At 41.4% G+C, this 24748-nt stretch overlaps 1 protein-coding gene across 6 annotated transcripts; it reads right to left on the bottom strand.

Annotated features, from left to right (window-relative positions):
- Positions 1 to 2239: 2239 nt before the first annotated feature.
- LOC116062935 (calmodulin-regulated spectrin-associated protein 1-B-like) lies at positions 2240 to 23946 on the bottom strand. 6 transcript variants are annotated; one of them, XM_035991573.1, is made up of 20 exons: positions 23578 to 23946; positions 22827 to 23002; positions 16740 to 17002; positions 14276 to 14437; positions 14115 to 14195; positions 11938 to 11997; positions 11491 to 11632; positions 10393 to 10532; positions 10199 to 10295; positions 9941 to 10067; positions 9162 to 9247; positions 8675 to 8756; positions 6153 to 8529; positions 5748 to 5884; positions 5422 to 5630; positions 5166 to 5228; positions 4734 to 4821; positions 4510 to 4631; positions 4052 to 4170; positions 2240 to 3895 (listed from the first exon to the last, which is right to left on the bottom strand). In XM_035991573.1, the coding sequence occupies exons 2-20, from the start codon at positions 22999 to 23001 to the stop codon at positions 3605 to 3607; spliced, it is 4821 nt and encodes a 1606-aa protein (XP_035847466.1). In that variant the 5' UTR covers position 23002; positions 23578 to 23946; the 3' UTR covers positions 2240 to 3604. The 6 variants fall into 6 exon arrangements, with proteins under 6 accessions (XP_035847466.1, XP_031173598.1, XP_035847467.1 ...); XM_031317738.2 differs by lacking the exon at positions 11938 to 11997 and adding an exon at positions 12941 to 12973; XM_035991574.1 differs by lacking the exon at positions 5166 to 5228.
- Between the last annotated feature and the right edge of the window lie 802 nt (positions 23947 to 24748).

Raw genomic sequence — 24748 nt, forward strand, 5'->3', positions numbered from 1 at the left:
CAAAGCTTGTTTTTTTGTAGCTGAACCATAGAAGTACATAGTTGTTCAGTGGTGTAGAGGTCTTGATTAATATGTTTTGTACAAACAATAATGGTTACTTATGTTTCTCTGCAGTGCTTTTCTTAGGGTGGATGAGGTTTTTGCACTACAAGTGCTTAGTTCAACCCTTTTAACAGGCCGTGCCATATAGTCAGTATTGTGCTATAAAGGATTTATTTGATTTGTTTTATATAATTGTAACCAGAAAACCTCATTTTACTTTCAGCACTGCTCAGTAAAAGAATGTGCTTATGAATTTACATTTGTGGCTGTTTGGACAAGGTATGCATTCCTAAAATACTACATCTTGTACACAAGAATTTTTGACTCTTTGACTTCATCCATATTTAAATGTTGAAAATAGTTGTACTGGAGTTTTATTTTACTTTGCACATTAAAGTGCTATATTATGAAAAAAACATTTAGAAACTGTTGTGAGTTGTCTGATAATTTAGCCTTAGTATTGCTACATTTAAAGGAATAGTTTCTTTAAACTGAGATTTATGAGAATATCGATACCACTCAGGTCTGACAATGCGACACTACTCTTGTGTGTACACTAAATATTAAGCTACAGCCAGAAGAATGTTAGCTTAGATTAGGTACTAGAATAAAGGCTGGGAATGGGTAAACAGCTAATGTCTGAGCGCAATGTAGATTTGTCAGTTACCAGCCTAAATGGAAAGCAGAAGACCACATAAGAGTAACGCTCAGGGGCGCCTGGTTAGCTCACCTGGTAGAGTGGACGCCCATGTATAGAGGTTTACTCCTCGACGCAGCGGCCGCGGGTTCGACTCCGACTTGTGGCCCTTTGCTGCATGTCATTCCCCCCTCTCTCTCCCCTTTCAAATCTAAGCTGTCCTATACAAATAAAGGCCTAAAATGCCCCCCAAAAAAAAATCTTAAAAAGAGTAACGCTCAGGTCTGTGTGAAACACAGTTTTGTAGTAAATATACTCTATAAATAAAATAACAAAATAAAAGGAGAAATAATTGGTGAAAGACAAGGAGATGTTAATGGAAAGCAGGAAGGAGAAGCAAAGAGGGAAGGGTGAGAAGATGAGAAAGTAGGAGGTAGCCGTGTGACTAACAGGTGAGTCACATAACTGGCAATCAAGGCTGGAGATGAGCTCTAATCAGGCAACTCAAGTGAGAACACCTGTGTGGTTTTAATGTGGGTGCAGTGGCTTGATATATTGTTTGTGGAAGAATAAACTGCAAACGGGAGAATAGGTGAGGCAATATAACCAGTAAGAGCAGGGCAGTGACTTAACCCTTGTGTTGTCTTCCCGTCAACCTTGAAAAAAAACACATTTCTTCGACATTTTTGACGCCTTTTTTTTCACAGTTTGTTTTTGCTTTTTCCAACGTTTTAAATGTTTAAATTTTTCTTCTACACATTTTCAGCGCTTATTTCTACGTCCCATATTTTCTGATATAAAACAAAAATTTAAAACCGGCCCAATGTGACCAGAGGTCAACACAAGGGTTAAATCACTCCCTAGTTGCTATATAGTGCACCATTTACTGCCCCTCTTGCCACTTTAATACTCTATATTATATAGTGCTCTGCTACAATACACTACTTTCTGCTAACAAATGCTGGGACACTTCAGTGGAACATGTTGCTCCATAACTGTTCCTAAAGCAAATGTATGCTTTTGTAGGTATTGCAGGTTAAAGAAAGGAAAAAAAGAATGTTCCTTGCAGATTTTCTTTTTGGAATTAGCATGCTATATCTTCCTTGTCTCACCCGTACAAGCACTAAAGTGTTAAAACACCAAGTTGTGGTTTTGTGCAGGACTGTTTATTGGCCGAGAGCAGCGACCTCTTTACAGATTAAACAAAAATGTAACATGTAAATTATTGAGCTTTAGAGATGATTGTGTTTTTCCTGAAAAAAGGCCTATATTGGACGAAAGGAGTTGTTTTGCCCTAACTGTGTAGTAGAAAATGAATTATGATCCAAAGAGAAGTGTGAGTGAGGGTATTATTGTGTATAACAGTGTATAGCAATTTATGTGAGAGTTAAGTATCACCGACACAGCCTTACAGACATTTCTTAAACACTCAGTGAAAGAGTGAAACAGGAAGACAAATGGTCAAAGAAAGAAAATGGGAGCAGTAAGGAACAGATGTGCATACTGTATACACACAAATGCAAACAGACCACTAGAACTTAAGCAAGCACACACACTTCATCAGAAAACATACCTAGTTGCATTTTATTATCTCTTTAAAATAAATAAACATAAAATATCACACAATGAAATAAGACTGATAACATCTCTGAAAGCCTGTAACAGAATAAACCTTAAAATAGTGCCTGCTTTTTAGTAAACATAACTTGTACGTAATGTACAAAAAATACCACTCAAAAATGTACAAAATGTAGCAAACAAATATCAAGTATTGTGCAGTTACCACCCCACACACACACACACACACACACACACACACACACACACACACACACCCCCACATTACACCAGCTGCTGACAGTCAGTCAATACAGGGAAATTACTAGTGTTGAGTGCCAGAAGCTACATCGAAATCGTACGTCTCACCAGAATCCAGTGAGCAATTAGTGAGCAGCAAACAGCTCTGTGGCATAGCTTAGTTCATTTTGGTTCAGCAATATGAGCCAGTCAGAGATCTCAGGTTGGCTCGTATGGGTGGTGGCATATGAAGTTAATACCATATAATGCACTACTGAAAAGGTATAATGCACTGAGTCTGTAAAGCGCTTCCTGTTTGGAATACTAGTACAATTTTCCCTTCTGTAAAAATGATTTCACTGTTTCTGCAACAGCAGCACACAGCTCCTAAACTTAAAAAAAAAAAAAATGTTTTGTTGCTTTGCTCCATAGTTCTGTTGCAGTTTTAAAGCATAATTGAGAGTGAGAAAACACATTCAGAGCAGGATGCACAAGCGGTGCATTCAGCTCTCCCCTCCCCTAACACAAAGACTCACACACTTTCCCAAACACACTAAATAGAAAACAAGACTGGACATTACCCCTCACTAACATCCATTCCATACTTACAATACAAATGTTAGTTCCTTCTTCATAAAAGCACTGACCAGTAGGAGTTACTGGTGAATAATAGGGGCTCTGTGGAGCCTGGATTAATCACAGCAGTTGGGTATTTTTTTGCCAAGCTGAAATAGCATTATCAAGTGAATGTCCACCACTGCATGTCTGTAGTTGCACTTGGTATCAGTAGTGTGCTTGCTACCGTAAGTAGATCCAGTGCTATTCGACTTGAGGCTCCATCCTTCACTGCTACATAAGAATCAGTTTGTCATCAATAGTGCCTAATTAGTGTCAGACGTACACACAAATTAGAAGTGTGACATGCAGAATTAAAAGCTAACGAGAGACAAAAAGAAAAAACATTCAGTTGGCAGGTGTTTCATATTCTCGCACTGCCACAGACTGACATCTCCATTTGTGAGAACATCTAACCCCCTCTGTCTAAAGACATGTCAGTCATCTCAGAGATTATTGGGTCCTGCCCAACAGTCGTAGATAGAACAGAAACTATACCAAGTGTCATCTTTCTCACTTCCTCCGTGCACTCCCTGGTCTCTTGACCTGCCAGAGTTGATTGTGGATGGTCAGGGCGTCCACGCTGACCGACACCGACTTGGCAGGGATGACGTTGAACTGCTTGCGGTCCGAGCTGTATTTGTAGAGCTTGTCGATCATCTTCCGGCTGATAGAGCGCGGCCCTGTGCCTGTGAACTTGATGATCTCCTCTGTGTCCGGTGAGTACGAGTAAATGGCGCGGAACTGGCACCCGCTGTCGCGGAAGAGGATGATCAGGTGATTGGACTCGCACTTTTCCAGCTCCTGTGATCAGTGAAACAGACACAAAACATAGTTTGGGAATAGGGCAAAACATGAGAGAAAAAATGAACCGTGAGAGTAAGAGATAAACACACCTACTTTACATATTCACAATAAATAATCGCCATCGATAAAATAATTTCATGTGATCACACTGACCTCCAGAATAACATTCTTCTGGGTCTCATTAACCTTTCCAGCCAGACAGCAGTGAGCGATGGCATTGATGATGATTGGCTTGTTGGACTTGGAGCTCGGCTCCTTGAAGAGTTTAGGACCTTTAACAAACAAAACGTAACAAAAGGATTAATAAGATAAATGCATAAAAGTCTGTAAGTGTTTAAAGGAGAGTTTTGTGAAAATACCCCCATGCTTTCTTGCCAAATTAGACGAGAAGATTGATACACTCTCATTTCCAGAGAGTTGATTCGATTTAACTCTCGGCAAGAAAGTTCAAACTATTTCTTTCAAGCAAGTGACAACATTTTAAATATTATTTATCTTTAGCCTCGGCTTGAAAATTGTCTGCACAAATGATTATTATTTGATGGTGACAATCAATCGAAAACTCTAGTTTGTTAAATAAATACGTAGTCTTGTTCTGCATTTCTGCTCACCATTGTACTCAGTTGAAGTGATGGAAGAGGCTATAGAGCCGTTCTCCCAGTCCCTCTCCATGTTCCTGCTAGACGCCCTGCTCAGCATAGGGAACGTCTCCATAGAGCACGCAGATCCAGCCCTGGAAGACACAATTATAGGTCAATCAAATGACTACATGGGTACACAAGATGGGAAGAGATGATCTTGACTGTTTTTTTACACACAACACAGGAAGTCTCACCTGTGTGACTCTGCCCCTCCAGACATAACGCTATCTGCCTCAGTCGCCAAAGAGAGCGTCGATCCTCGATGACTGCAGCTCAGATCAGCTGAAAATGACAGAGACAGAAGGATTTGATGCCAGCTCCTTTACTAAACCAAATAACATAACACAGCATTGTTGTTTGCCCGTTCCACATTCTACTGTTTATATTATAATAGTTTACAACCCTGTGATTCAAACAAGAGACAAACGCTGCATAATAGGCAAGGCAACATAATAACAAATGCATCATAAATAGTGACAATCAGCTGCTTGAAAAATACTGATAGATGAGTGTGAGTAGTATGAAATTCATAGCTGACTCCTCTGGGGTTTGTCACATAAATTATTTTTGTGGACTGTGTTATGTATATTGATATCACATCATGCAGAGCAGGTTAGAAGGTTCACCTCCCCCGCAGCCTGCTGCTGAGCCCTGGGCTTTGATCAACATGGACGGCTTTAGAGAATTACCTGCATAACACACATGTACACACTCAGAGGATGACAACAAATGTGAACTAAACGGAACATACATGTGCCCACGCAGCCTATCAGCAAGTAGACAAAGGCACCGCTTTAAGCTGACAAACAATAAAAAGACAACATGGAGCACTAATATAGACAAACATATACACTGCTTAAGTACAGTAAAAAGTATTCTTACGCGTGGTGGATGCTTTGGAGAGGCTGTTGGACTCTTCACGGTGCAGTGATTTAGGCCTGCTCCTGCGGGATTTAGTTCGTGGGCGAGGCTTGACCAGACCTTGCTCTTCCATCAACGCTTCCTGCTTCCTCTGCAGGTATTCCTGCTTAATTATCTCTCGTCGCGCCTTCTCCTCCTCCTTACGAACACGGTCCTCTTCTGCCTTGCGCCTTAAAGTTAAGACAGGCAGAATTTAACTGCACGAAAAAAGAGCCACCCCTGCACACGTACCTGCAGACAAGTCCTTATCCTTATGATTAATGTAAGTGTGTGAAACAAGAACGTACCTGGCCTCATCACGTTTGACCTCAATCTCGACTTCTTGCTGCTGTTTGCGCAGTCTCGCCTCTTCAGCTTTGCGTTGCTGTTTGAGGAGGAAGGCAGCACGACGTTTCGCCATTTCATCCTCTGCTTTCTCCTCATCCTGGAAGATAAGATTTATTGTATTTTATTTAGTCTGTTTTTCGATCAAAAACTTGGGGAGACCCTTTAGTCTTTGAGGCTTTTGGCCTCCCTTGCATATTTTCTTTTTATATTGTTCTGTTAATGTTCTTTTTTATGTGCTAATTAAAGAGAAAGAAAGAAAAAAGAATAAGAAAGGGTGACCATCATTGAATTAGTAATTATGCTTCTCAGAAGGTGCTCTTAATATTCCAATTATCATCATCAAGTTAGACACCCGAGAATTTTACCTTAAAGAAGAAACCTAGCGCATTCTTCGGCTCGCCTTCTGCCGTGCAGTCTATAACGTCTGCACTGCCATTCTCCAGTGGATCCTTAAGCTCTGATAGGTCCACCTTGATCAGTTGACCCTTGACTCTGGCATTCTCATCTCCACCCACAGCCTCTAACCCTAAGTTGGCAACGTTGTTCTCTTCTTGATCGGCAGCCTGTGAGGGAGACATCAATGTATTGTCCAGGAAGCACCCAGTTCCCTCTCCACTGCTCTGTTGGTCGAGGTCATTGGGGACTCTGAAGGTGGTGTTTCTCTGAATGCTTCTCTCTAGCCTAGAACTCTCAGCAATACCCCTGTCCTGGAATCTACCAGAATTGTCTCTGCACTCCAGGGACTGAGTATTAGACTTGACAGAAGCCATCTTGCTGTTCTCTTTACTTAGTTTTTGCTCCGAGGCTTTGCTGCGTTGGCTGGAGCTAAGCTTGGGAGGACGGCGAGCAGGGGCAGTGTTGCTGCCACTGATGTCTACAAAGTGAACTGCGAAAGATCTGGAGTCTGAGGTAGAGGATGTTGATTGTGTTGTTGTGTCAGGGGTTGTGCCAGGGTTTGATTCTACACGTTCTGGAGGTGATGTCACGCGATTCATCGGTAGTTCTGGAGGTGACACCACACGTTCCATTAGCGGCTCTGGAGGTGACACAACACGCTTCATCAGAAGGTCTTGTTGTAAAGACAGCTGCATCATCTGCTGCTGAATGGAGCTAATAGCGTCATTGAGAAGATCTATGGAGTGGGAACACTCATTTAAGTCAGGTTCCGCCACATTATCCTGGGACAGGGTGTTCAACCTGTTGTTTCTGTTCATCTGTGCTCCTTCTGTTTGACCTGTCTTTGCCTGCACCTTCAGAGCATCAAGACAGGAGTCATCCTTGCATGACTGGGTCTTCACTTTACTCCTGTCAGCTAGTTCTGAGGATTCCTGGTAGTGTTTTATCGGCAGGGGAAGTGTGTCACTCTTCCCTCCTCCCTTCTTAACGATGTTCAAAAACGCAGCTTTCCCTAGCTTTAGTCGCTGTCGTGCTGATAGCGTCTCCATCTTCTTCTTCTGATACTCAATAGCACGTCTTTGCTCTTCTAGCTGCATGTGAAGTTGCAGCAGCTCTGAAGGCACTATTGGGGGACTCACCACCATATTCTTCCCCAACACAGAACTAGGCTCCTTCCCAAGCCAGCCGGAGGTGCAGTCACTCCTCAGTTGCCAAGGGGGACAGGGGGCAACCTCAGAACCATCTGGTGTGGTCTTCTGAGAGCTGCTGGTACTTGAGAATCCATCAAGGAGGCCAAGTTTAAGGAGCTTTCTCTCTGCAAAGCTGGTCATCTTGACACTGGTGCTGCCTGAAGCGCTGCAGCTGCTCGCCCACGATATGGTGCTGAGGCAAGGGCTTGAGCGTCCACTGCCGCCTTCCTTATCATCCCGCTCACTAATCTTCGAGTCTTCTCTAAGTTTGGCTGACTCACCCTCTGCAAATTCACACACCTCTCCCTTTCCTCTCTTCACCACCTCTTTAGTCAGCTCCATCTGATCATCCTCATCGTCTTCCTCAAGGTCTGCAATGTCAGAGTCGGAGTCATACCCTACCTCCAGCGCAGTGGAGTTAGGACTATAGTAGTCTGGCTCTCCTGACGAATGAAGGAAAAAGCCTGGGGACTGTTTCTTCTCAGACTGAGAGATGTCTGCCGACCCCTCTGTGGGTGGCCTGAGAGAGCTAGGGACTGATTCTGCCACAGGTATGGGTGTAAAGGTACTTCTGTTTGACTCAGCCGCAGGGGCTTTTCGCTGTGAAGTGCTTGGGACATTTGTGGCTGCTTTCCTAGCAGCTCCTACTGCTCTACAGCGACTCTCACCGCTCTCCTCCTCCTTGTTCAGGCTGATGCTCTTCTCTTTGGCTGGCTTAAGGATGGCAGGCATCAAAGGCTCCAAATAGTAACTGTCTGCTGAGTGGCCGGGAGTAAACGGACCTGTGTCAAGGCGGGGAGAGCAACGAGTATTAGGAACCCTTGAGGTGGAGGCTGCACTCTGGATTTCCAGCTCATCCTGCTCCATGTCACTCCCAAGTCGACGTCGAGAAAATGCAGAAGGGTGAATTAAAGCAACCAGTTCCTCCTCTTCTATTTCCTCCTCCTCATCCTCTATGCGCATGTGACTAAGCAGGCTTTGACCACTGAGTCTGTGTGTTGGCAATTGAGGACCTGACCCCAGCATGTGTTTTGGGGTAATGCTCAATATATTGGAGGCCAGGCTGTCTTTGCTGATGGAGCGAGCAAGGCTGACACTGTCTGCATCTTCCTCCAGAAGATAATGCAGGGCGTAGGGCACTGGCTGGGATAAAGGCCTGGACAGGCAGAGAGAAAGAAATATGATTCATGTAAGCTGTATGTATTATGAATCATGGAACAACAATTATCTGTTTTATCTGTACCTGCTGATACATTAACTGTCAGTACAGTAATTGTGAAGGTTGTAATCGCACTGCTTACCGCGGCCTCCTCTCTGGCCAGGCCAGTATTGAGCCCTGATGCTGCCCATCCCGTGTCAGAGAGTTTGACATATTTCCCAGCTCTGTACAAAGAAAATATTATCCATATTACAAAAAGGACTACGGGAAAAATGAACTGTGGACTATCTTAATAATCTACACTTGGGGAATGATTTCTCTGGATAGAATATAAAACTGTCTCCAAAATATCTTATATAAAAGAAGAAGTGTACAACTTTGAAATGTTCTGACACTAAAAATTCCAGTAAAATGCTTTAATTAATTGGTAAGTTGTTTTTTTTGTTAGAATTGGATATTCAAATAAAGAAACGTAAAAAAAAACACAACTTAGGTACATTTCACCTTCAAAGAACAATCAGACTGTGCTTCCTGCTCTCTACCTTCCCTCTCCCTTTTCTCCATTTGAAGAAGTTTGTTTGTGACTTGAGGCAGCAAGGAGCCCGAGTAAATATTTGTTTTTATATTACCTGAAGTGCTCTCCTCAGCCACTTTTTGTTGTCTCTGTCTCAGGGGCAGTAAAGACTGAGATGGGCTTATGGAGCTCGGTTTAGTGCTGTAAGGTAAAGACAGAAAGGTTTGGGTTTTAATGTTAAATCCAGTGGTGTAGTCTACGTGATATGCAGGTATACGCACTATGCTCACTAAGAAAGCTCCAGGATTTCCATATACCCACTTAAAAATGCACAATGACACACAACAACATACTTCCCATTATATTTTTGACATATTTTGAATTGTCATGTGTTTTTTTTCTTAGCATAGGCTAAATAAAGGTATTTCAGCTATGAATTGGTGCAAATGAAAGTCTTTGATGCTCAAAATTTCCCTGGGGGAGGACAACCAGACCCCCCCACCCCCAAAGTCCCATTCTGGCCCATACATACTGCATACAGTACAGTATACCCACTACAATACATTAGACTACACCACTGGTTAAATCTGGTTTGATTTTAGCTTCTGAAATGTTGCTTTCCTAAAGCTCATTACTATGATTTATCTGATGGTAAAATGGCCAAAACTACACTAATGTAATAATGAAAATATTTGGGAAGATGCTACCATAAGTAAATATGGAGGCATTTATAATATTGCTGTTAAAGTGCTTTGGTGTGTATTCTACTTATTTAAATGTGCCTTACAGTCCCAGTACATGAATTAGTAAACCTATGACCTGAAATTATAACTGTGTGTGTATGATGTTACTAGAAAACAGTACTTAGTTACTTACTTAGTTACTGGATATTACCTGATGTCAGGACTCTGGGACATGGTCAAGATGTCAGCAGAGTTTGATGATGTCAGGAAACTACGTTTGGTGATGTTGGAGATGGGAATATGGGATCGTGAACTCTTGGGCTGCAGAAGCAATCTCACTAGAAAAATGATAGACGTACATATTAACCATTAGAAGAGATCCTACAATATAGTATGCCATTGTTTAAAAGAGCCACTAGCAGTTTGATAAATAAAAAACAAACATATCAAAGTAGAGAGTGTGTTATACCATCTCGGATTTCATGAAGGTCCCTGGGCTGTACAAAGTCTGGCTTCACATTCTCAAACCACCAGAAGAGCTCAGCAATGAAGACCATCACGTTATTCTGCAAGACACAATGATCACATTCAACGTCAATAGGAAGACATGACAATGTCGTTACAGCCTGTTTTTTTCTGGTTGTAAAATGTTTTGGGGCTCACCTTTAATACTGGTGGAGAATACAACATGTCCTCAGGCTTCAGATAGAAGCATTTGTCCAGGTATTCATTACAAAACTCCTGTAGTAGCTGGATGTTGTACACACAGTCTGCTATGGAGGGGACCTCTTTCAGACAGATATCTGCACAGAACAGGACAACAATGGCTAATACTCTCAGGGTAAAACTGTATACTGTAACCCCTATTTTCCATCGGGCGCGTCTGTGTTCTGGAGGCGCCGTGACCCCCGTCAGCAATCAATGTCAATGCTTGATATTCCACCAGCCGCGTCACGGCGCATCCCAGAAGAGTGCATTAAACGGCTCTCCGCTCTGCTAAAGATACGCGCCAGGTCTAGACGTCAAGGCCCTCCGCTTCTGAGACTCTCCTGGTGTGGTATGGCGTGTGGCAGAGGACAGAACAAAACTGCGGTGCAGCCTGAGCGCAGCTCAGACTCACCCGGTGGAGAATCACAGATATAGTTGTAGTAGTAAGTGGTAGATAGATTTTTTTTTTTAAATGTATTTCTTATGAGAGACCTTAAAAGAAATATGTTTGGCATTTTGAGAGATACACGACATGAGAGTGGTAGCGATCAACTCCTCTAACCCTCTGCAGGAAAAAGTACGAGTAATTTCCAAAAATGTCAAACTATTCCTTTAAAGCATCATATATTGGGCAACAGAGTGGTAGATTGTGGCTCCAGGGAGTGAACGGCAGTTGAATTCTCTCGATATCTCAAAATCACGTGAAAATCGCAGATCACATATCACACAAAAATCCATCGTGTCAGGCTTCAAGTAATGCGTATGTGTCTGAACAGCAGCGGACCGAACTAATCAGCATCCAGTGAGGAGCTACTGTCAGCTACGGGCGTAGGTGTGTGTATGTATGTGTGTGACGGCTGTTTAACAATGGCGGACGCGATGGTTCATCCAATCACCTGCCAGGTATCTTTTAAAAGTGCCTGCCCTTTTCCAAACAGTTTCCAATGACGGCTTTTTCAGATGGTTCTGTGTAACAAACCTTCTGGCGCGTCAGGTAAGTATCTAAATATTCTACCATTCTTCAGTGGATCTAGAAGTCCAGTGTTACCGTACCTTCCAGTCTAATAAGTTCTGGGCAATAGAAGTGGACCACAGCTAGCAGAGCCATGCCGTCACACACATCCTTCAACAGGTCGTCCAACAGAGGGAAGTGCTGAAGTGTCCGACCTGACAGGTGATCTCTCCGATAACGCACCTACACATGAAGAGAGGGCACAAGTTTAAACAAAATACACAAATGTATCTAATTAGAACACTGAGTCACATGCTCACACACAAACACAAGATTTCTCACTTTGCAAATTATCCTCTGGCTCTCTTTAACATATGTACTGTAGAGTAGCTATCTTTAACTAGCAACAATAATGTGTGTCTTCACTCAGGATGGCAAAGATGTTAACCACTTTCAGGTCTAATAATTCAACTAAAACTAAGGTGGGTTTAGTAGTTGGTGGGAGTTCAGGATGAAATAAAGAAAAGGGTCAATGGTGAGTACATTACCACGTGGGAGAACTCCACAGGGTACAATAAGCAGCTGGCCAGAGCATGCAATATATCAGGCTGGTGAGGGAAAAAGTAAATGATTGGGAGGAAGTCAAACGGTAACTACTGTTTTTTTCAGCCCATTTCCCCATGCATTTATGTCTAATAGACTGATGTGACCAAAAGTCTTTGAATTTGGTCCAGTATTGAGCGAGATCACAATGACGGGCTACAATGTGACCTAATGGGGCAATTGTGGAGCCTTGCGTTTTGTCCAATAAAAGTGATTTTTTTTGTGGTACTGACAGGCTCGGATTGTTACTAAAAGTGTCTGACAACATTAGCGATCTCAGGATGTGACTTTTTGTCCGAAGACAGCGGTGTGGAGAGTGAAACGCGAGACAAGAAAAAGGCGTTCAGGTAGTCTGTTGTTACGGAGTAGGCTACAGAAATTATAGGCTCCTGTTATCTAAAATGTTTTCAATGTAATGGCTCAATATTTAAATGATTTCGACAATGTGGATGAGGTCGTTATAATTGGATGGCCGCCCGTATTGGCAACAGTGAGTTACTGCCTGGTAGTACACTCATCTTTGCTGGATAAAAAGAAACGAGAAAGTGAAGAAAGGTACAGTGGTGTGTGGATGTTTTAAGGGAGGGAAGGTGATGAATTTGAAAGCTCAGCTGATCATTGAAGGCATTGCTAAAGGGTTTCATGCAAAATAAAAGCAAATGAGCAGGAAAAAAAGAAATCTTATGATCTTATGAAAAAAGAATCTTATGAGCGCACTGTTTCTGCCTTTGCCACCTAGGGGCACTGTGGCATCTTCACTGTACACAACAATATTTATACACTACTGCATTGGCTCCTTTTTGTGCTGTTTGATCTGACACTAAAACACACACACACACACACACACACACACACACACACACACACACACACACACACACACACACACACGCCTACCTCAGACAGACATACACATTCGCACAGAAGATAGCTAGCGGTTACACTTACAGGTACAAGCTTCCAGTACCATTTGGAGGGAGACTAGTATCCAAGAGGCAGGGAGGAAAGGAAAGTTTGGGGAGACACAAACAGGAAGAGCAGCAGACAGGTCAAGGGTCATATACAGTGACAAGGAATCAGATTATCTCCTGTTGCCATGAAGACAGATCTGATCTTAAAGAAAACTGGAAAGGGTAAGGCAGAAAAGAGGAATACAACTAGAGTGGTTTGTGTATATTGTAATTTAAAGTTCAATGAGTCCTATTACACTTTGTGTTGTCCCATTATTTCACACTAATGCAACCATTTTACAGAAGCAGCCCAACAAGACACAGTGCTTACACTAACAATGTGCCTTGTCTGACTGATTGATAGGAACCAAGGCAAGCAGCAAAGTGCAGAGGTTTTCAAACTGTGAGGCACGTCTCCCCAGAGAGGCGTGGGAGAGTTAAACGGGGCGCAGAGTCTTAACTCAGTCAAATATGAACACACAGACATGACAATTACAATTTCCAAGGAAATCATTAACTCCAATCTCCATCACAAATAAACGTACATAAATCATCATCAGTATCAAAGTAATCCAGTGATAGCTATCCGTACATCCATGGGTACATTGCAAATGGGAACTGCTAATAGCTAATTCGGCAAAGCTAACTAACTAATTCCATGGCAAAATTTGACTTCCTGATTACATCCCCCAAAGCCCCTAAATTATGGGAACTGTAGTTCCAAAACAACAGCTCAGTAACAGTTAAACTACATTAATTTTAACTTTTTGTATGTTGTACTATCAATATTTTGACACTCTCCTCTATGCAGTAACATACTTGCCCTGTGATGAAAACCTGTGGAAATAAACAGTCAACAATTAAAAATTGCACCCGGGGTGGGGTTGTTGGAGGGGTGTCTCAAATTAGTCTTGGAGGGGGGTTGTGTTTTAATCTGTGACTAGAAGGTGATGTGAGGTGGTCATCAGATCACAATGCAAGCAAGATCCAATGACTAAACCTACACACCTGACAGTTAATGCACCCAGTGAGGAAAGGGTGCATGTGTGTAAAATCCCAACCAGACAGACAATAAACAAAGGCAACTAAATCAAGAAAAACACTATACAACAAGCAGTAAGGGAAGTGACAAAGTGACATACAAAGAGAGTGTGAGACACACAAGCTGGTACCTTCTGGTGACTGGGTGACTCCATCAAATGCTGCTTCATTTTCAGCTCTTTCTCCATGATCTCCCTCATTTTTATGTTCACCTGTTGCGACAAAGATACTGTAGGTCAACACAGATAGAACACACAAATGTCAAACATTAACATCCATGTATGGTTCTTACCTTGTTGATCCAGAAGACCATTGCGTCTTCCAGGTCAAAAGGCAGCTCCTTAGAGGCACTGAAGTTCGAGAAACGCTTGACACTGGACAGCACCTTCTCTGTGCTGATCATCTCCACTATATAGGCCATCATCAGGGCATCAATAAGGTGGATGTGGGAGCTCTGGAAGTATACAGATTTTGCTGATTGTATTGCATACAAGTATATACTTCATTGTTAATAGTAGTACATACAGTATGGGTGATTTGGGGTGGCAGTAGCTCACTCCGTAGGGAGTTGGGTTGGGAACCGGAGGGCCGCCGGTTCAAGTCCCAATACAGACCAAAGTACAGAGTGTGGATTGGTAGCTGGAGAGATGCCAGTTCACCTCCTGGGCACTGCCAGGTGCTCTTGAGCAAGGCACCGTACCCCCTCAACTGCTCAGGGCGCTGGTCCAGCACTGGCAGCCCACTCACTCACTCTGACATCTCTCCATTTGTGCATGAATAGGTCCTGAGCATGTGTGTGTGTGTATTTCAGGCCTGTGTGTAGTGATTTCTAACAAAACAGAGTGTAAATTGTAATTTCCCCACTGGGGATCAATAAACAGTATAAATTATTATTAAATGTGTGCTGATTTTGCAATCACAAGAGGTAAGAGCTGCTCCATCACTGAGTTGACATGGAAACAGGGCAGAACATCCTAACTGAAAAATTCAGAATTCTAAAAGCCAAATCCTAACAGCCTACACATGAGACGACCACTACTGCATGCCATTTTTTTATGACTCACACACTGTTTTTTATTGGTAGAAAAAGGCCAGGGGTAAGCTAAAGCTGTACAAAATCAAAGTGTGTGTTCTGCCGTGCACATGGATTTCTTTTTACTTAAAAAGGTATAATTTTATTCAACGTTTCAACTCATTCCCAAACAAAGAATCTATTACATGTAATGAGGGTCTCAGAGTCTCTTCAGTGTCTCCACTTGAGCTTAATATGATTCTATGTAGCCTAGAGCAAAGATTACTGTCATTTAATGACACATAAACTGCTGCTCCAGGTTGCTCAGACCTGTGGGATATGACACATATCTCCAAAAAGAGTGGCTTCATATTAAATGAGCCAAAAGCATTTGTTTCATTTTTCCTTATGCATATTTTAGTTACACACCCTAAAACCTGCAAAACACTCACATCCACTGGTGCATTATTTATTCCAATACTCTTGGCTCGTCTTCGGCTCTGGAAAGCTTGTTGCCAGATGGCAAGTGTGGGATGCCAGTTCACTAGGTTACACTACTGCAGAGAATGTACCCTATTTTACATAAAGTGAACCTAATTATCTTACAATTCTTAAAGCAGTATTATTGATTGCTTTAAACAATTGGGGGTGCCAGTAGAACGCGCTGTAAACACAACATCGACATTAACAAATAAAGTTGTTATATATAGCAAATAACTGTTTGTTGTTAGCAAATAGTTATTACATTTCCAGAAGCAGAGCAAGATCAGCATGCCAGTTGTGTCTGATCACGCGATGAATGTGAGTCCAATATTCCTATTCCTATTCCAATACTCTCCTTTTAGCTTTGTTTTGGTCTCCTCTAACTCCTGAGGGAAATATCTGGCTCTTTAGCTGCTAAATGCTCCACTGTGTTCACCAGCTAGTTGCTATCTTCTGCTTTTCTTGTGTAAGCAAAAGTTTATGTTGGTCTATAACCAGTGGTGAAATGTAACTTAGTACATTTACTCAAGTACTGTACTTAAGTACAAATTTGAGGTACTTGTACTTTACTTGAGTCTTTTCTTTTCATGCCACTTTCTACTTCTACTCCACTACATTTCAGAGAGAAATATTGTACTTTTTACTCCTCTACATTAATCTGACAGCTTTAGTTACTCGTTACTCTACAAATTAAGATTTTTGAACACATGTAGTTTATGAAATACAAGGTTTTATTATAAATTAAACTACCCAACAATATACAGGCCTATAAGTACAGCTAAAATGATTAGCCGATTAAACACTAAGTTGATTAACAGAACTGTTTTGATTGTTTCCCGTTTCTAAAATGTGAGGATTTTTCTGCATTGAGTATTTTTACTTGTAATACTTTAAGTATATTTCCCTGATGATACTTATATACTTTTACTTCTTTTTTTTAAGATTTCTTTTTGGGCTTTTTCCACCTTAAAAAGACAGGACAGATCAGAAAGGGGGGGAAGACATACAGGAAACCGTCACAGCTTGGACTCGAACCCTGGAACCTCTGCGTTGAGGAATAAACCTATATATATGTGCACCTGCTCTACCAACTGAGCTAACCGGCCACTTATGTACTTTTACTTAAGTAACATTTCCATTGCAGGACTTTTACTTGTAACAAGTACTTTTACAGTGTGGTATTAGTACTTTTACTTAAGTAAAGGATCTAAATACTTCTTCCACCACTGTCTATAACCAGGCGTAAGGTTAAGTGACCCACCATCTTGATGGGAGTGGTGCTGAGATCCAGATCAGAGACAGGTGTGTTGTCTGTTTTCAGGACAAAGGTGCCTTTCCTGGACAGGGCCTGGATGACAGACTGGTGGCTTTGGAGTGAGGCGGCCTGCTCAGCTTGCAGGATGAGCCTACACACACGACAGTAGAGCTCTCCAGACAGCAGCAGGCGGATGACTAGGGGCTTGATGTGTTCTTGGTCATACTGGTCGGTATAAAAGGGGTCCCGCAGGTCTGCAGGGATGTGATCTAGAAAGGATGACAAGCATACATGTATTATCAAATGAATGTCTACTTGATGAGACATGCAGGGTTAGCCAGTGTGTTATTTACCTATTAAAGTCACAAATCACAGCATATATCCACACTCAAACTATTTTTGTACACACACGTGTCCAATGCCTTGCCATGTTATGAAGGAGAGAGCCTCCCAGGACACAGACTTTCAAGGTATTAGACTGTCTAAGAAGAAACCAATGCAAGAGGAAAGCACTGAGACAAAGTCAATGGTTATACAGCATGCCAGGTAGCAACACTGAAGGCCCATAGGTGGGCCAGAGGCTTTAAGCCAATGAGCTAACAGGACTTAGTGGCGATACTTAAGCTGATGGTGTTGTCCCAGCCTGCAGGGTGTTTTGCTGCTCATGGTCACAGACATGGGACAGCTATTTTTATATGCCTTGGACATGTTAATCCAGAGCTAAGGCCTGGAGCACTCACGGAATTTAGCTTCCAGCACTTTCTGGGTAGATTTAGGGAGGAATAAAGAGTAAGAGTTAGCAACTGGTGTTCTAATGCATATGATGAGGACAAAAGAAAAAAGAGGTGAGAAATTGGAATTAAGAAATATTTCCTAGATTACTAACTAATATTACTGATTTATTTGAAGGAAAATACCCCATTAAAATGCAGATTTTTTGTTTGTTTTACAAATTGGGTCTTATTTTAATTGTTTTGTCCATCACAGTATTGATTACATTTTACCATCCAGGTAAATCGTAGAGATTTAGGGGCATGCCCATTTCAGTTAACATAGCTTTAAGGAATACTTTTCGGGAAATGCGCTTATTCTCTTTCTTACCAAGAGTTGAACAAATTAAAAGATCAATACTACTCTCATGTCTTTACACTAAGTATGAAGCTACAGTCAGCAGCTGATTGGCATACAACAAATGGTCACAAATTGTCATTTCATCACAGAGTAAACAAACAAGTAAACGTGTTAAATAGTGAACTTTAGAGGTGCTGATAGGTGGATTCTTTCAACCTTTGGTGAGAGCCAGGTTAGCTGCCAGGGTAGCTGTTCCCCCCTGCTTCCAGTCTTAGGCTAACCACTGGATCCACTGGATCTAGCTTCTTAGTTAATGGATCAAGCTTCAAAGTGAATGCACAGACATAAAAAAAGTGGTATCATTCTTATAAACTCTTTGCAAGCTACATAGGCAACCAGCCAACATATAGGCAACAACCATTAGATAGTGCTGAGCTACTTCAATTTTGACCTACCATCAAAACACACACCATTTTATAATGCATAATGGTCACTTTGTATACATTCACCATTGGTTTCACTACAAAAATAAAGTGTTTAAAAAAACTGGGCTGATTGGTGACATGTTTACTCCTTGTCTGATCGTCTTTTTGCTTGTGTCGCTGTTGTAATGCTGTGGCTGTCACAAGTCTCAAGATCTTAGCAATGACACTCATGAATAAAATTGTATCTTAAATGATACAAATCAATTCCAAAACAAAGAAAATAAGAGGTTGGCTCTAAAATACACACATTTAGAAAGAGGATAAATGATACTTGGATCAACATTTAACAACTTAAGAACAATCTTTTCTCATTTAGCTTTCCATTAGAAGCCAGCTGACTGAGATTAACAGACAAAATAAAACATTCATCAGAGGAAAACACAGACACACACACACACACACACACACACACACACACACACACACACACACACACACACACATACATACACACACACACACACACACACACGGCTCAGACCAGAGCTACAGCCCCCTGGGAAAACCTTAGCTGTCTCTTTCACAACAGACTGCTTGCTTGGCACAGTCTACCTTCAGTATGTATTTCACTCTGTGCTGCCATATGGGCATGAGAATCCAAGATCATGTCAGAAAATGCTCATTATACATCCCTCCAGGTCTGTCTTGATCTGTCTTATTTGTGTTTTTCTCAACAACAGCACATCTTGCACGTCTCTACCTCCGGCAGATTTCCAAACACATCTCTCTTCACCCTGCCACTTCCTCAGCCTCAGCTGTCCCAGAATTCCCCCTCATCATTCATGGTTGCTGTGGAGATGGTGATGGGGAATGCCAACATGGCTGAAGGTGGGGGCTGGTCTGCTGTTTCATCCCCTCACCAAGGCCTGCTCATTGAATCGTTTTATGGTCCCTGACATCAGAAGGTCTGTGAGTGGCTTGGGGAATTGAAAGGGGGAGGAAGGAGCTCCTCTTCTAATCCTAGATGCTAATACTCTTTACATATTTATCATCCACCTGATCCAACCGTTAAAGCCCACCCGGGTGTGCATGTGTGTGTGGCGGGGGGGTCAAGAGGAGGGAGAGCAGGGAAAGCCTTTGTTCCTATTCTTTCAGACACAAGGTCAGATTGATCAGCAGAGATCTTGCTGACAGTCAGGGCAGGGCTGTCAGAGTCTCGGCTCTGCAGGAGAAAGCCACAACTATTTTCTCCAATAAGAACGCTTAATGGAGAATCCAGTAAATCTGTCTAGTCACATTCATTAAATGTGTTCTTAGCAAACAGAAAATATGTATTGAAGAGAATATGTTGAATTTCATCAAAATGATGCACAATTTCTCAGTGGTATATGTATATTTCATCCTCTAGAATATTTATTCAAGTATTGTATTTTAAGTCTTTGTACCTTATATTTTAGCTAATGGTGTTGTTACTATTTTAACATTCAACAATATTTCTAAGAACCTTATTTTTGATAATAAACCAAAAAAAACTGTCTCTAATCAGAAATAAAGTAAAGAAAAAACTAATTTACCTAATTTCTAATAATAACATTTAGAAAAGATTTAAAGGTTTCTTAATAAAACTGTCATGAGTCTAAACAAACAGGCAGTGTTGGACAAAGACACAAGCCTTCAGGTCCAAATCCCGTTAAACACTTAAACATGTGACTGGATGTGTTGACTTTCACACCACCAGCACACACAGATAGCACAGTCCTCCCAGCATCGCTGTGTTGGTTGGTTTGCCCTCTAATCTAATAAGATTGTTTTGGTTCTTTTGACCTCCACACTGACTATCAGTGACCAGGGATTGTATCACAGAAAACAAACATAAAATGGACACACCGTACATGAACTCAATATATTGTCACTGATGCGTTTTGGGCTGTTTATTATAGATATTATAGGATTAACGAGAATATAGCATTCTTCATTCTTCATTCTTAGTACTAATAGGTGTCAGTGGCCATTTTGCCCAAATGCTGCTATAATTCACCAATATGTTGCCAAGAACAGATGACCTATAACATATTCATAAGCTCCAGTTAGTTTGCTGTCTCACAGTATCAAAACCAAAATATTTAATTCCTCCCTAAACCTAAATCCCATATCAGCTTTGGCACTGCATCATTGTGATGGTAACACTGAATACGCCAATTAGTCAGTAAGACGTAAGGGAGAAAACCTCTCAACGGTACCAGACCTGACTAATATGCACCAATCCTATTCACTTCCATATTGTGTAACGGGTATCTGCCATGACGTTACTTTGTTACTGTCTTTAGAAAATTCAGTGTTTCTGTATTAACTTGTAAAAGTTATGATAACTGGCAATGCTAGTACGGTCCATTCTGCGTAAAAAAGGAGTTCAGATAGTGTAGTTAGTGCAAGAACTCAGTCTCTTGCTGAAAAGGGTTCCTAAGTGCCCCTGGCACACTGTGGCGTCAGCAGGAGCCAATCAGATTAAGGGAAGCAGGGAGCTTGATGGGGAAATAGGTGGTGGTTGGTGTTTATTATGGGCATCTGATCTCCACCCTGCTGTGAAACAGAGAGGTAAAGCTTTAACCAGCAAGACAAAGCTCACGATATTTCCAACATTGGCACTAAGCATACATTCTCCAGCTGTTGGGAGATTGATGTGATATCAATCATGCTAATATGGTGCAATGCAATTTAAATTTGAGAAAGTTATACCATCACTTTGCAAGATAAGGTGTGTCTCTGATCATTTTCATTTTTACCCTTCATTTTCACTCGCCCCGATCAGTTTCTATTTACCTCACCACGCATTACAAGCATTGAATTTTAGGGTTTTCTTCCCCTCTCAGAGACATTCTACTGAGTCATCCACTGCAAAACAGGAGACAGCACTGCAAGGCAGGAAACACTTAAACTACAGCATGTCTGGCTCATAAAATGGATATGAGGACAAAGCGTTTTCCTTTACTGAATGATGTCTGTGTCTCCTTCCAAATGCCTCATTGTCGTACTGATAATATAATCACAGAGACTAGTAGGCTCGTAGGAACAGTAGTTGAACTCCTGCTCACACTCCCCAGAGAGCAATCAGTGAGTGACACAAAAACCTACATTCAAGAAGTCATTTCTAGACATTTACTTACAGCCCGGCAGTGTAGCGCAATCATTTTTAATGTTTTAGTAGACGTCATCGTCAGAGATGGCGAGGCTAGTGACCCGTGGATAAAAGACTTTGGCTGATCGTGAGATGTCGGCCTTAGACTTCACTCACTAACATGACGCTCTGGACTGTTGCTATGCTGCTGTCTTTTCCTCAGGAAGTTTGTTTACATTTTTTACAGTGAAAAGAACCAGACAACAAATCAAATGACAATCTGAATGATACTCAATAACTTTGTGACTATATTTATAACTTATAAATCTATCACTGTAAATAGAAAGGTTGTCAATACATGAATACAGTATTACATTATTTACTAAGTGGGAGCTAAAGATGTTGATAAAATGGATTCATGTTGTCTTTTTGGACTGAATACTGATATAAACCATTAAGTTATGGGTGGCTTACTGCCTCTGCTAAACAATTTCCTGGGTTAAACTCTGGATAGGCCTTTAGTACTGTAATTCAGCTAGTAATACCTGTACTTCGCTATAAGGTTGCTATAATGATTATTTTCATATCATATTTCATATATGATGTTGACATCATTTAGGTCTATAAAATGTCAGGGGAAAAAAAGCCAATCAGGATTTGATCAAACCAAATGTGACTTCTTCAAATGTCTTGTTTAGTCCAACAAGTCGGAAACCTAAATACATTCAGTTTACTATCACATAAGACAACGAAAAGCAGGAAATTCCCACATTTGAGAAACTTGTAAGAGGTAATTTTTGTTTAAAAAGTGACTTAAACAATACATTGCATATTAAAATGTTCATTTTCTGTTGATCGACTAATCATTATTTTACTAATCCTTTCAGCTCTAATTATAACCGCAACGACCCTGTTGATTCTGGCCAGGGACCTTTGTTGGGTGTCATACCCGTGTCTCTCTCTCCGCATGCATCGACACTGTAATCTCTCTAATAAAAGCAAAATACAAAATAAACAACGTACTGTATATAGATAATACTATTTCTAAATCCTCTCGTGCACAGTTATAGTCAATGCATGGCTGCATTATGTACTGTGTTTTTATTTGTATTGATATCAAACCTATAGTATATCAACTAATAATACAAGCATGACAATATATTAGAAAGGCTCTTTGACAAAGATATAGATATGCCAGAAAAGAAACTGATGCAATTGTTCAGGCTCAATTAACAGGATTTTCATCCAGCAACCTGTTCATGCAGCTACCGTACAGAGTCTATATAGCACAAATACTATAGGATAGGACATTGCAGCTGCTGGGCTGCATAGCTAGACTAGACAAACTGTACTGAGTATTTGCCTGAGTTCAGTTAATGCACAGTAGCTGTTTGCTCCAATAAATAAACAAAAGCACAGCATAATGTGACTAACATGATTCAAAATCTCAATAGTGCGAGGAAACCACAGAGGAAGCCTTACCTATACCATAAGCTTTGGCAAACAACCAGCGGAGATTCGCGTCTATTTTAGCTCTTGCAGAGTCGTAGAGCTCCAGCGGTACGACCTGAGCCTCCATGCCTCCTCCACCTACATCATCAGCTGCTGCTGCTCTCCTCCAGGTGCTGTCCCTGCCAGCACTCACCTCCACATCCATCCTGCACGGAGAGACACAGAAACATTATTGCCAGTCATAGCCGATTGCATTACATCATCGATATAAAGAACAACAACCAGGGCCTGGTCTCACTGACAGCACCTGCTCTGATGATGATGATGATGATATGAAATACTACACATAGACAGACTCACATTGTTTACCCTGCTGGTACCTTATGTGTCTCTGCTGTCAATCCCCATGATTCGTATCCAATGATCATATATGTGTTTAAATCCCACACAAAACACTATTTATTTGTACAATGTTTCAGCTGCCGCTGATGATGATGATGATGTGTTAGGTTGGAAAGAAAGAAAAGCAGCACATTCGGACACAAATGAGAGCTGCTCTAGGTTAATTAGCTACCAAAAAGTAAACACAATATTAGCATCTTTGACAGCTGCTGCATTTTCTAGCTAGGTCCAGTCGAGGCTGGACTAGGGTGACCAATGAATGACCTAACATCAACCTAGCACTATTAAGTTCATAGTATTAACGTTAGCTAGGTTAGCTAGCTAAACTGCACGCACACACCCACACAGAATTTTATCCGACAAACATAATACGACTCACCTCTAAGAGTGCATTAGGTGCTTTTAACAGCTCTGTGTTTGAGATGTGTTGTTAAAACGCCGACATGCTGGCCTGGTTTCAGCTAGCGCTGAAATAACGGAGGACTCCTCCCCGCCCAGAGACACAAATCTCCGGCCTCTCAGGATAAAGCTGTGGCTGGCGGCTGATGGTCGTTAATCCAATAATAAAAAATCTGATTGGCAACCATCCGGAAGTCTGTTTTCGAGGAAATTATTAATGTTTAAAAGCCGGCTGTTTCATATTGAAGATGTCATCGCCTATGAGAGAGGACCAGCGGGTCCGGTGTCCGCAGCCCTGTTGTAGGAGCCTGTCTCTATGGGGACGACTGTTATTCTGTCAGCTCGGCTGCAACATACCTGTTCACCTGCTGAGGGCGCTATAGGTCTGTGCAGCGACAGAGAGCGCTAATTGATCTGATATCTGTGTGTGGTACTGCAATACTGGCTATAAGGAGTAGGCTACTCCAGATAGCCTACTGAGTATTGTACTTCCATAAAGTTGAGGGATATGGAGCCCCAAAAGGCTTTAATATCAAATAAATAAAGAAGGCACTATGAAATAAATATGAATAAATAGATTCAAGATTAAAGAACCGATTCATTATTTAGTTACTCAAACAACTCATTATAATGAGTTGTATCATGACAGTCTTTTTTTCATTATAGAAATGTTAATTTTTTATGTCTGTTTAATTTCATAATGGCATGTTTCCAAATAAGTTTTCCTTTCCCCAAAAAATTCACCACCGAAATACAGCTACTGCATCTGTACTACTGTACGACAAGCAACAGTAACCTATACAATAAATACAATAACATATGCTTAAAACTTACTTTAAAATTGACTTGAGTAATATACGTTCCACTTTGTTAGACAATCCCTACACAGGCTGACTAGTACTCCTCATAACTGGTAAACCAACCATTTTGTGTGGAGTTTCCCTTTTGCTTTGTTGTGAATCGTAATCAACACACACACACACACACACACACACACACACACACACACACACTTTCACATATAAAGTATCCAGAAAGCACAATGCAAAGGGTCTGTCCCGTCATCATGTGTGTTATTTTCTGAGATACTGAAGATGTCTGCTGTTTTCTAGCAAAAGTTGCATAGGGGATACACAAAATATCAGGCTGTT

Source organism: Sander lucioperca, chromosome 14, assembly GCF_008315115.2.
Source record: "Sander lucioperca isolate FBNREF2018 chromosome 14, SLUC_FBN_1.2, whole genome shotgun sequence".
In the NCBI taxonomy this organism is placed as follows: Eukaryota; Metazoa; Chordata; class Actinopteri; order Perciformes; family Percidae; genus Sander; species Sander lucioperca.